This window comes from Electrophorus electricus, chromosome 11 (genome assembly GCF_041902795.1).
Source record: "Electrophorus electricus isolate QZ-2024a chromosome 11, ASM4190279v1, whole genome shotgun sequence".
NCBI lineage: Eukaryota > Metazoa > Chordata > Actinopteri > Gymnotiformes > Gymnotidae > Electrophorus > Electrophorus electricus.
The window spans coordinates 22,698,686-22,711,945 of record NC_137507.1 but is presented as its reverse complement, the minus strand read 5'-3'; the positions used below and the strand labels follow the sequence as shown (position 1 = coordinate 22,711,945).

Below are 13,260 nucleotides of genomic sequence, written 5' to 3'. Positions count from 1 at the left end.
CTGGTGCCACCATGGCGACAACAGCAATGAATCTCTCAAAAACAGAAGCGAGTGCCACCCTGAAAGAAAGAAAGATGAGCAGTGTGGTCTTGGCATATAGATGGGCACCAGCCAGGCCCACCACTAGGTACATGATCAGAATGCCAGAAGGGACCACCAACATCCCCCTGTTGGGCACCATCAAACCCAGCTCCCTTGCCCATTATGAGTGCAAGTTAACAGCTTCACTAGCATTTCTGGGCAAAATGTTCATCTAAAAAACATATCCAGAACAAAGAGGACCCAGCTACTTGCCTTAACAAACAATTTCCTAACTCCAGGTCAAAGAATCTACTGGTCAGGAGTCAGTTTTGGGTGTACTTGGGGGTTTTAGTGAACTGAGCACAAGAAGTACAGTAAGCTTCTAAAAAGTTAAGACATCTCACAAAGGAGGTCAGATATATAATAAATGAATGATTTAATGTGCCCTAACGTTTTTGTTTCTTATAACGTTTGGTTATAATGCACCAGATAGAGATGGAGGCAGACACAAAGAATAGACATTTGACCTCTATTCAGTAGGCTTGCTTTGCAAACAGATCACAACATAACAGCACATCCAGCAATGAGCAAAAATAAAACACAGGTGAGACAAAAATATGAAAAAGTGCTAAAATCATAACATGTAGCATGGCCATACCAGAAGATAGACAACACTGTTGGTATAACTGCAGTGAAGAAGAAAAAACAAACAAACAAACATAAGCTTCTTCAAGTGATTAGATGCTGGTCATTGGTGCACTGGTAATTTCTCCACTTTGACCCCCACTAGGTTTCACCTGTAACTTTCTACTGATCCTCAGTTGGTAGTATAGAACCTGTCACTTCTCATTATTCTCACTATTCTGAAAGGTAGCCAAAATATAGGAATTGTACATAATTCTTTTGTACGTTTGTTGCAAGCACCCACCAAAACTCAGCGTGCTAACTAGCTTTGAGTCAAGTATGCATTGTTCGAGTACCTGACCAATTTAAAACCAGCCTGGGATAAATCCTCAGGCACTGATGTCATTGCCAACTGACTGCTCATATTAGACCAGACCACTACACAATCTGCACTGTTTATGCCCTAAAGAGATGACTTTTTTAGGTCACAAGTTTATTGATGAATAATAATTAAATTTGGAGTCACAGAAATAGTATTCTTTATTTTTGATATTTGACTTTTCCTTCTAATAGTCTGAGGCAAGTGTGGCCACAGACCATTAACTGCCTCAATCTTTGAACTACTTATGTTATAGATTTTGTTTCTACATATATAAGTTAATTGACCCTTTACAGATAAATGCTGCAGGCAGACACTGACAAATATATGCTATGCTAGATTACATCTAGCCTGGAAGGTTGTGTTTAAAAGTTTATTTTCACAAACGTCCAATAAAACTACCATTTACACAATTTGTTTCTTAAAAGTGGCAGTTCATAGTTACAGCAAATGAAGTAAAACACATAAAAAAGGTGAAAATACACTTAAATAGTCTGAACTCAAGAATTGCTTTTATTGCCTAATATAAATGTTCATATAACCTAGTTCGTATAGTGTAGTGATTTTGATGCAGTGATGTTATAAAGGTGTACCAGTGGAGCTTAAAAATAATATTTTACAGCAGTTCGATTTCAAATTCTTGTCACACGTAAACCTTATCATAGCCATTTTAATAATGACTCATAGTTGTTGTAGAACTTTTTACCAGCAGGTGGCATGATATATCCATATGATGGCATCAGTCCCCAATAGGCAGAGACATTCTGTGCCTAGACCTCCATTTTCTTGAAGGCTGCTTCACGCTGATGATGACCACACCTGTCTGTCCCATTGTGCAAAGTTAAAAGAAAGACACTGGTTGCGAAAGTCTGTAATGAGCCATTCAAGCTTGGCCGAGAGTAGCCGTCCAAACTGTCTCAGCACCAAGTCCTGTGAGTCCTGACCTAGACAGGCGAATGTCTGGGGCCCCTCTGATTCACCCTGCTGGAGCAGATAGAGTCACAGAAAATAGTATACGACATCATGATTAAAAAGGCACCTTGGCAGACCACTGCATTGGAGACCAACATTTGTATTGTAACATAAGTATTTATGTCACCAAAAACTCTGGAGGAAGTATTGACCATAAGATTCTGATTTTATGTGTGAACATTGGTCCATTTTTTGGCCAAATGAAGATATTCAGACAAGGTATTTTTGTTTTTTCCTATTCCAGAATGTATATTTAACCCTATGTAAGACTTGCAAAATGCCTATTTAATTAGAGCAGCACGGTTGTAACATCCCTTACAGAGAATGTCTCCATTTCCTGAGGAAGCAAGCAAGCCATGGGTTAGTGTCTCCAAAGATAATGTGAAAAAATCAACAAGGATTCTAAGAAGGCAGAAAATCTTGTGGAAAAACAGAAGCTCTGCAACCTCTGCACCCAAACTTGGAGCAGGACATCTATATACAATTTAACTATTGACTTTCCTTCCTTCTCCTTCCTCCCCCCCTCTTCATTGCTAGTGATTACCAGTTGCCACTACTGCCTGAATCATTCCTATCACACAGCACCAGGCAGTCTGTGAGCGCGTGATGCAAGCACATGCTTCCAGCATAACCCACACCGCTGTGGACCAGCAGGTGCAAAGAACGTAGCCATCTTCAGCAAGCATAGAGTACGGCCAACTGGAATCTCTTGGGCAATGTGATGGACAACACACACACACACACACACACACACACACACACACACACACACACACACACACACACACACACACACACACACACACACACACACACATACATACATACATACATACATACATACATACATACATACATATATATATATATATATATATATATATATATATGCACACACACACACATATACATACATACATACATACATACATGTTGCATTAAAATTTCTGTTCACAGCATTATGGCTCCAATAGTCTTTTAAGGAAATAGAACCATTTTCTGTTTCTAAAACAATACCATCATACCTTTTATGCATTACCTCATCCCTGTGTTATATAAATGAAGGCCTGCAATCTGTTAATATAAATATCCATTGCTCTCTCTTTCTCCTTCTCTCTGCAATAATATAATGGCAATGCAATTGTTTTTACCTCATTGAGGATTTGTGTGACAACATGCAGGTATTGATGCTGCATTCCAAGCGTTCCAGCAGAACGAGGCCACAGCCAGGTTGGCTCCAAGTCCTGGCACAGTGCACATCCTCCTTCAGCATCCCCAAAGAGTGCAGGAGCTCAGCCTTCCGCTCCAGGACCTGGAACAGATTCACGTGGATGAACTGATACCTTGGCATAGCCAGGTATAGGCACAGTAGAGTGGATGGTGGTGGTGGGAGGTGTGGAGGTGCATGTTTCTGTGTGTGTGCGTGCGTGTTTATGTGGGTTGGAGAGTGAATGTGCAGAGACTGTGTTTTTAAGGACTCACAGGCTTCTTTCCTCAGTTTGCATTGTGAACCTTGATGCAGGGTAATCGAATGGAGGTGGGGGAGAGGCTGCAGTGCTGCAGTTCAACTGTCAGTAAGCAGCACAGCACAGACACCCATATGTACACGCAGTAGAAGGATTGAGCACACAGTCAAAACCTGGTGGTAGATAAGGCAGTCAGCAAGCCGAACTTACACAGTGGCTTAGACAGACAATGACAGCCCAGCAAGGAAGGAAAGTAGAAGGTTAACATTAAAGCAAGCAGGCAGAGTGACACATGAGAACAACATAGTGGTGCGTGAGAAGGAATCATTTTATAGTTTAACTCGTCATTCTTTAGGGAAAGAATCCACGGAGACAGAAATGTTATTCTCAGGTGTGTCTTGTACAGCCAGAATCAAAAGCACAGAAACGTACATTTTTAAAACTGAAAAATAGCCAAAGTACAAATATGCAAAAACAAACAAAAATACATGAAAAAAATAGATATATGTCAAGCTTTGACAAGGCATCTACCAATGTTTAGTAAGCAAATTATTTTTTTTAATAAAAAACTGTTACTACATTCTATATTGTTAAAGTACAAAATACATGTTATGATGTAATCACAAAGACATCGAAACTTAGTATGATGTGTTTAAGAAAATATTTGGCAGTTTTAATGAGACTGTCAAACCAGTGCTCAGTTGTTATTTGTTTTAAACTGACAATGTTTTTAGAATGTGTTTTAGTAACTTTTGTTAGTGTCTGAGATAAATTTCTATTGTTCTTTTATCCATTTTATGTTTAAGTTTGGAGTGCAAACCATTTGATGTGATTAAGCTTTAAAACCTATTACAGCATCATTTTTCATTACTCTGGAGAAGAAAATACAGAGATTCTTTCCCATTTCTTTCCCCCTACAGTCACTCTGTTAAAATAATTAATACAATTGTTCAAAACAAACAGTCCCCACAGGACATTATTTTCCCAATTATGAGAGTTCATTTAATCTTACCATAATCTATTTGAGTTCCTTGTTCAAGACCCTCCCTGTCCTCGCTGCCACACACAAAGTCGAGAGATTTGGTGTCCACCTGGTTCACTTCAGAGGTCACAATACTCAGGAGGAGGACCAGCACTTCTGCAGGAAAAAGAACCCACCACTTCTTATGCCCTTCTAGTAATTAAGTTACTTTAATACTGAATCATATTAACTTTAATACTTAACCATACTAATTTAAATTAAGTGAAGCGCACACGTCAATGCGCTGTCGATATATAAAACTCACATAATATCAACTCCGGAAATGATCTCACTGATGTGCATCTAATATACAAAAGTTACGATCTGATACTAGTGTACTAACTGCCCACATCCATTCTCTGTTAGCGCACTGCTCCGTATGTGTATTCCATTCCATTTGAAAACGTTTGTTTTTAAGAGGAAAGGATAAATAACCCACTTAAACGTGCGCTTGTCAACCATGTGTACTGCTGTATCGCGCAGCGCCACCACGAAACTTCGTTCGTGGGAAAGTTTTCATCTTGTTTTGGAGCGCGCCCAGAATTTCCGTCAGTGATTAACACCCTTAGCTAAGTAAGAGCTATAACAAACATATTTTCCATACCACACACTGGTTTAGGTTATATAGTAAAACACATTTACTTGTATCACGGACAAAACAAAATAAGAGTGTAAACCATGGTTAATATTTTTACAACGTCGTGCGGTTCCAAATATTCGGGTATACATAATCCAAATTTATTTTCGTATTCCTCCTTTAAAATATACATCTCGCGTAAAGCCTATGTACAGTGCATTTAAAAAATAAAAAACTGGTGTGTATACCACTACAAATTCCTCAAGAGTCTGTTATGGCGATTTAGAAGATTATGCGGACCAATCCTGTTGGACTTCATTGTATGTTTGTTCTGGCAAATGTTTCTGTGTATTACTATCATATTTAACCTCGTAAATGGCAAAGACCATGTCATCTGACAACATTTTACATCTACCTACTGAGCAACACGTAGCTTTAACCTCATGTCAAGTTCTATGAAGATACGTTAATGGTTATAGTTTATGAATCCCTGATAGGATCCAAGAGAGCACATCTTTAAAACCTATGGGCTGGTTTAATTTGGGTTTTTAATAATTTTGTCGGGCCCGCGACAATATAAAGACGAAATGTGGAGATGTCCAAGATTGCTACTTTGTACTCCGTGCAATGAAATGAAAGGAATCTAATCTAATTCTAATCTAATGAACGAAATGCACCGGCACTTCTTAGCAAGTACATGCTGTCTTGTGAACTGGTGCACAAAATGTTTCCTTTGTCCAAAAGATGCATATTCTGACTGATTAATAAGAAGTAATTGGTTGACATGGACATTGTCCTTGAATGGTAGCGCTCTGTCATGGGAAACGTAAATAAACGCGTCTTAAAATGTCGAATCAATCTTCCGGACGGTCAATCTGCAGCGGCCCATGAGACCCTACAATCCAATTCGAAAAGAGCGAAAATCGAGTCGACAGACGTCAGCGCTCTTATAATCACGGACCGCTCCGCAAGGCGCCATCAGTCTTCCTCAGACACACATGCGCTCTCTTAATATGCGTAAAATAGAAATGAACCTATTGGCACTGATGCTTGCCTGATTTGTAGGCAGTCTCTACTGTCACGTTTATAATTTCAAGAAGTATTAAACTGAGAGAGCGAGCGATCGCTCGCGCTGGAGATATATGGGATTTTTTTTTTTATGTGTGTAATGGTCAATGGAACTATATGAACTTTGCTAGAGTAACGTCTAGGAGACAATCTACACGTTGCATCTAACTGAAGCAAAATGCAGTGTCACATGTCACAAACACGTCTGGAGTTTCGGTGGGAACGGTGGTGGAATCAACCTGCGAACGAATTCAGTGACGGAACCCGCATTGCATCACAGAATCAATTCCTGGCTACTGCACGCGCACCGAGCCTTCTGCCGGCTTAATTACTCATTTTCGTGTCGGAGAAGGCGTGCCCTAAAAGCAAACAGCTGAAGCAGTGCGCCGATTCCGCCGCTTTCTAATTTATTTACTGGAAATTATAAATAAAAATCCAGGTTCCGATCGCATGTGTGCTGAATCCTAGACGACAAGAGACAACAGCAGCAACAGGGCACATCAATTCAACAGTGACGAAAATCGGAATATTAAACGACTTGGATCAAACCGTGCGACACTGTTACAAAAATACAAAAAGTTTTAACTCGATATTGTAGTGTTTCGGTTTCGCGAGGATTTCCCCACCTCTCTCCCTCATTAAATGGAGCGACGTAGGTGACGTTTGGACTGTTGCGATTTAAGAGGAAATCTGAAGACCAAAAGCCGGAGAGAGAAATGTAAGTACCATTGTCTTCGACGACGCAACTGCAACCTGTTATTGGTTCCAAGATCTTTGACAATATGCTGCTTAACGAAGGCTAACCGAGAAGTCATCAAACTGTGACGACAACAGTTTGTGAGACATACTTGCTGCTTCTGTTCTTTATATCAATTCTGAAGGACATTTAAACGACTTGATCATCTGTCGAGATCAAGGGCATAACGCTATTTTCACCGGCTAATCTTAGGCAGAATTAGTTTGCTTATTCCTTTGTTTAACCGCTTACACCAAGAAATGGGTTATAGCATTCGTTGTACTCTGGAAGAATAAAGCCAATCTGTCTCCAAAGAAAACTTTGTGTATACTGACAATCATATAGGCTACTGAAGATATCCTCAAGGTCTTTTTGTTTTCATTTTTAAATTTCATTTTACCAGTAATCTAGATGTATATAGTCCTTCTATATCTGAATGGTTTACGTTAAAAATTAACGCAAAGAGTAGTACACAATTCCAGCATTTTTACTAAGATTGTTGACCATGTGCTCGCAGTTGGGTACGAATAAATTATTTAGAGACAAATTAGGACAGTCATTTCAAAGATTTAAAGACTCCAGTTTGTTCTGTCCCATTTATACTAAACAGTATTTTGCCTTATTTGACCTCCTTAGTTTAAACAAAGGTTCAGATCTACTATAAAGCCGAATATGTTGAAATGTAGATACCTATGGCTTACTGATTTAACATTTCTGGCCTGTGCCCTGTGAGATTAAGTGTACAATGTGGCTTCTCCACGTGCAAGGCACTGCAATATATCTTACCGTAATTGGGTACTGATGCTTTACTCTCGATCACCAGAGGGGGGGGGCCGTAAATAAGTAATCAGTAGAGAAGAAATGTGTCTGAACTCGTTCAGAGGGACACACCGACTTATTAAAAGAACATAAGAAAAGTTCTGTGGGAGATGCGGCGAATTGGGTCAGTATGTTAATGCTCTGGGCTTCAGAGCACCTAATTCTGTTGCTATAGGGCTGTTTGCAAAGCACTGAGGGTAATGCTTCAGCATTCCTTACGTTTTCTCAAGGACATTGTTAGAATATCCATCCTTAATGAAAGATAAAATTACTTAGAAACATGAGAGCAGGATTAAAAGCAACAATGACAATAAGGTTTTATATTCCACATTAAGTCCTATTTTAACTGAACGTAATGACAAGCAAGATGTCTAATGACAGTGTTTGAAAGATAAGAGTTCCTGAGACAGGCATGTCTGTAGGCATCTTTCTGGTTAACAATCCCATCTGTTCTAGCCTCACCTACACATAGACTTAATCGGCAAGCTCAAATCCAGAGCTCAGTGGCAGTGCAGTGGGCATGCGCGTGTGTTCCCGGGCTGAGCGCGTGTGGGTATGTGTAAACACTGCAGCATTTGCAGGCAAACTGTCGGAATTTGTGGCTTAGCATTCATCCCCTGCAGCGCGTGTGCCCCTGCTGTTCCATGAGCTAGCTCTGGGCACAGAGCAGCCTATCAGGGCGCTCAGTCTCTGCTGGGAAATCTGTTTGACAACCCGTTGGTTACTCCTCTCTCTCCAGGGAATTCTAGCTTTCATGTCATGAACCCCCTGAGCTGATCCTGCCTGTAGGCTGTGACTGAATTGGAAAGTAAGCCCAGCCCTAAGCCTAAATTTAGTATTTACTATAAGCAGTATATGTATTATTAATGAGGGTTGTGACGGGTGGCCTATGGTGGCTTTGATAGTATTTCCTTGCAGCAACTGATGACACTCAGTATCGCAGACAAGTGGCTCAGTCCCCAAGCAATGAGGATCAGTCTGGAGTAATGAGAGAAAATAGAGAGAATGATGGCTAGCCTTGTTCTAATTTCTGTCCTCTCTCTCTCACACCTCCTTCTATGTCCCTCCTCGATAGTGTGCATGAAATGCTTGCCAAGAAAGAGACACATTTTCAAGGAATGTGTAGTGTCTTTACACTCTGTTTGCTTCTGTCCTCACCACAAGGGGTGCCTCTTTGAGCAGCAACCCCCTGCTGATCCAATTGATCCATTAAAAAAAGGCTCTCCTCCGATAGCATAGGAGCAGAAGAGCAGAATTGAGACCATCCAGATGGAATAACAGCTTTTCTATATTGAATGTTATTGTTGCACCAAGCCATTATATTTAATAAGACTAAAGCAGAAGGTTTAGGCTAGTTGATGCACAATTGAAACAACCATCTGGGAAAAAAAAAGGGGGGGGGGGGTGAGCAATGCCTCTTGATATGGTGTTGGAAATATCCTGGCTGGGAATAGACTGTTGCTCATAATGTCATGAATTTCGTTGCTCTGTTGTAGCTATGGCCCCGAAGTACATTTTTCCTCAAATAAACCTAGTAAACCTAGGCTACATGACTCACTGCCAGTGCGCTTTATCCATGAGTAATCATCGGCTCTTCCAGTGATGGCAGAGAAAAAAAAAAAAAAACATATTGATTTTATTTATTTATTTATTTTTTTGGCTTGACACAATTATGGAACGCATATTATGGTACGCTTGTTAAGCTTTAGTATCTCCTCCCACACGATGCAAAGTCAACGACTCAACTCCTCTCCGCTTAAAATCCACCTCTACTGGCTGACTGTATCAAGATGCGGAGGAGGCAGTTCGACAGCTGCAGGGACTGCGCGGGGTTTTTGTGTCGAAGGACCTGTTACACAGCTAACTCTGTGCGCTGGTGATAAGCATCCCAATTAAGCTGGAATGATCTTGGGCTTTCAGAGGACACAGTAGTTTCTATTAATATTTAATCATCGTCAAAGAAGGCTACAGATGGCGCAGGACAGAGCCGAGCAACGAGTGCTTCAATACCAGCAAACTTTGGTGAGTGAAGAAACGGACGCAGCGGTCAGCTGTGATTCTTTTCTATCGCAAAAGAAGCCGTGTGTCACATTCCCACAGGCAGGCTGAAAATATTACAAGGAGAGTGGTTGTGTTCTTTTTCAGTTTACATTCACATACTGTCATCATGGTTAATTGTGTGCATCAGATTTTGGAGAGCCGCTGTGGACACAGTAGGCCAACAAATGAAGATAGCTGCCTACAAGGGAAAGATATATTGCCGCACTCAGTCGTGACTGAGATCCCCAGCAAATAGGCTCATTAATTTAATGCGTGCATAAGAGTGCAAATTGCTTGTTTAGTTTCAGGGAAGTGAGTGATTGGCAGTTAATATGGAGATTAAAAGTTTCAGTTCCCCGACAGTCTCTACCTAAGTCGTAAGATAAGTTGTTGTTTTTTTGTTTGTTTTATTTTGTTTTGAAATCCCTGACAGTTAAATTCGTATCTTGTGCATAAACAAACATTTGTTCAGTGAAGAGCACAACAGCTCCAAATGTTCTCTGTTGTAGCTGAGTGATTTGAATCTCAGCGCTGAATGTATCAGGCCACATTATGCTGTTCATCTTCCCTCCTTTCCCCAATAGCCCCTCCTCTCGTGGCTTCACTTGTGGACTAAATGTGGATCTTCTGTGAATATTAATTGACTCATGCACCAGTTTCCTCCACTTCTGTCAGATCACGATTGACAGCTGCACCCTTGAGCACATCACAGGCATATCTGTTTATACAGAGAGAGATGAGAAGAGGGAAAATGGAGATGGGTACACATATTGGGGAAACACTGAAAATGCAATACCTCGTGGAACTTGAAGTAATCCTCTCTCTCGTCCTTTTCTGTCTCCTTCTTTCATATACTAGCTATCTAGTATTTCACATCCTTCCTTCATCCTTCTCATCACCTATCAACAGGGCAAACCTTTTTATGCCTCATGATATCTACTGGTGTATTTGAGGTAGGCATGAATTGGACAGAGATTAGTACTGTTGCTTCATGTGTTGAGTCCAGTTCTGGTAACGTGCCACATTGAACCATCGCATAATGAGCAACATTTGGCCATTTCTCTGGGTGTTCTTTCCTTATCAATACAAACACAAAATGGTGGCTGGACCAGCACTGACACTGTTATGTCACTGCACCTTCAGTAAGGGATGGCACTAAACCTCCTAGTGATCTTTGGGGGTTAATATAATACATGATATGCCCCACCCACCTTTTTACAGGGCCAGAAACAAGGCTACATGAGCAAATAAAATGCAAATAGGGAGACTTTTCCAGTGCGTGGTCTCATCTCTGTTGCTTGTTTGCTTTTCATTGACTGTTTGCAGAAGCATGCTCATCTTGTTTTTTGGGCCATGAATCATAATGGCAAATGTTCCTCCAGGCATGTTTCTCTGAGCCTGCCCTCTTTTGACTCACCATTTTAAAAACCCAAATCCGCCTACACATGTTCAGTGAGTAATCTCACAATATAGTCATAAAAAAGACCCTAAGCAATAATTGATTTCCCTGACACATCTATCAAGGAACCAGCTTACACTCAATATTTAACAGCTGTATTAGTCCAAAATAAATCACAGAATTTTCAGATGGGTGCTGCCAGTGCAGCAGTAAACCCTCTAAATAGGCCTCTGTGCTAATTTGAGTGGTTTTACTTATTTCTGCTTTGCTGCTTCAGTAAACACACGCTGAGCTCTGTTTTGACCCCATCTCCCTTTTGAGGAGACAGTTATTCACCTTATGCTGCCTACAACTGTTAGAACAACCGTGAGTGAATAGTGCTGCCATGTCTAGGAAAAGATGAGGAGGAGCCCTGTTGTGTGATTCTCAACCAGAGAATCACACAAGGCAGCTTCAGTGTACATAACTGCACCACACCAAGGGACTGTGTATCAGACATCGGGGAGGTTTCATTATCACCCAGTTCCCACTGTGGCTCTCCAAGGCAGGCCGAAACAGCAGGTGTTGCTGTACCGGGAGTGGAGACAGGTGTGAAGGTTGAGACTAGTTGTGCAAGGGGACAGGTGCACCTCTTGCTTCTGCAGATGGAAGAAGACTGAATACCTGTGTGTCATGGGATGGTAATTTGATATCTTGGGGAGAAAAGTTTAGGCTTGATATTCAAGGCGCAGCTTTAGAAGGTGAAAGGCAACAGGATTGGAGGAGATGTGGCAGTTGGGGTGGGGGAAACGCCATTGCGGAGTGGCTGATCACTCTGGGGTTTTAGAGCTTGATGCAGCAAGTGCAGGTGAAAGAGATTTGACCTTGTGGAGTGTACGTAACTTGCCCGCAAAGGAAGGCTGGGCCTGGGTACAGACGTGGTCCTTTCATACTCTGCGGCAGCAGGAGAGAAGCAACTCCAGCTGAAGTAAAGACCAAACCCATAGGCCTGCAGATGTAATGTCTCCTCTTCAGAATGACAGCAGCCACCGTATGCAGGCTCAATATGGCCTTAACCTGAGCAAACCTAGGCAGTATTTATGCTGAATTTCCTTTTAATGATGGATGTGTTACTCTTGCCTTTAAATTATGGCTCAGAAATTGTTCTCTTGCTTTTCTCAGCAGTGGCTTTATTTTGGCACTTGTAAAATGGCAAGCACCTTTTGTGCTCTCTTTCAAGAGAAGGTATTATATTGAGAGTTCACTGGGATAAATCACAAATTTGACATTTTGTAGGTAGAAGGAATTGGTCTTCAACAGGTTTTAACATATATGATGCAACTGACATTACATTACAGCTGCCTTAACTGTATTATAGTGCCTCTGTATTATTTAACTGTTCAGATATCGCACCATTGGCACCTAACTACATGCCATGCTGAATACTCCTGTTAGCAGCAGTTTATGTTGGCCACTAAGATTCTCACTGGTGGCAGTTTTCGGAGCTAATAATGTGCAGTTCCAGAGGGGCAAGTGTGTTAACCCTTATGAACTCAGCAATTTTATGTCATATCAGATTTTAGTGGCAAAATCAGAACACTTACAGCAGGGCTGTACAATCTTCTACAAAGGGCCTGTATTTTTATTTATTTATTTTTATTCTGACCAATCAGAAGTGCAGCTGATATCTGCTTGTTTAATCAATTGGTTTTAGTCTTCAAAAAGTTGATTAGTTAGTATCAGGTGCACTCCCAGTTGGTTAGAATGCAAACCTGCTGTCACGCTGGCCCTTTGTGGATAGGATTGGACACTCTTGGTCTACATTTTTGCCAAAAAGCACTGTGAAATCTTTCCAGCTCAGCTCAGGATGTTATAGATTTCATTAATACTCTTTACCTAGGCAGCATGTGGGATAATCCTCACAGCAGGTGCTACAAATTGGAGCGCAGTCATTAGTGTGATGCACTTTGTGGAAAGAGGAAGGGTCTCTGTCTGCTGACGGGGTTGTTTTCGTGTTTGCCTCTGACTCTCCCAAATGATAATCCAGGACATTCTGTAGCGTTTCTTAAATTTACTGATGCAGGACTGACTGTGAGATGGGCAAAAACCTGCTGCAGCCTTATATCTTGTTCCACATGTTTATAAGGAGGTTGAGACAT

General features: G+C 41.1%; 2 protein-coding genes across 4 annotated transcripts in view; one reads left to right on the top strand and one right to left on the bottom strand.

Moving 5' to 3' along the window:
- Window positions 1-1,288: 1,288 nt before the first annotated feature.
- On the bottom strand, window positions 1,289-4,839 carry thpo (thrombopoietin). Its single transcript, XM_081723914.1, is given in 6 exon segments — window positions 1,289-2,005; window positions 2,582-2,669; window positions 3,148-3,308; window positions 3,479-3,618; window positions 4,475-4,600; window positions 4,827-4,839. Coding segments are annotated over 6 exon segments (711 nt in total). The 3' UTR covers window positions 1,289-1,822.
- Window positions 4,840-6,140: 1,301 nt separating this feature from the next.
- clcn2a (chloride channel, voltage-sensitive 2a) overlaps window positions 6,141-13,260 on the top strand; it is a 35,821-nt gene continuing 28,701 nt past the window's right edge. For 2 of the 3 annotated variants that reach the window (XM_081723213.1, XM_027031430.3), the window contains exon 1: window positions 9,175-9,705. In XM_081723213.1, coding sequence (XP_081579339.1) covers window positions 9,655-9,705 — 51 coding nt within the window. In that variant the 5' untranslated portion in view covers window positions 9,175-9,654. Of the gene's footprint in view, window positions 6,847-9,174; window positions 9,706-13,260 lie in introns of those variants that run through there. The other variant, XM_027031421.3, reaches the window with a different exon arrangement.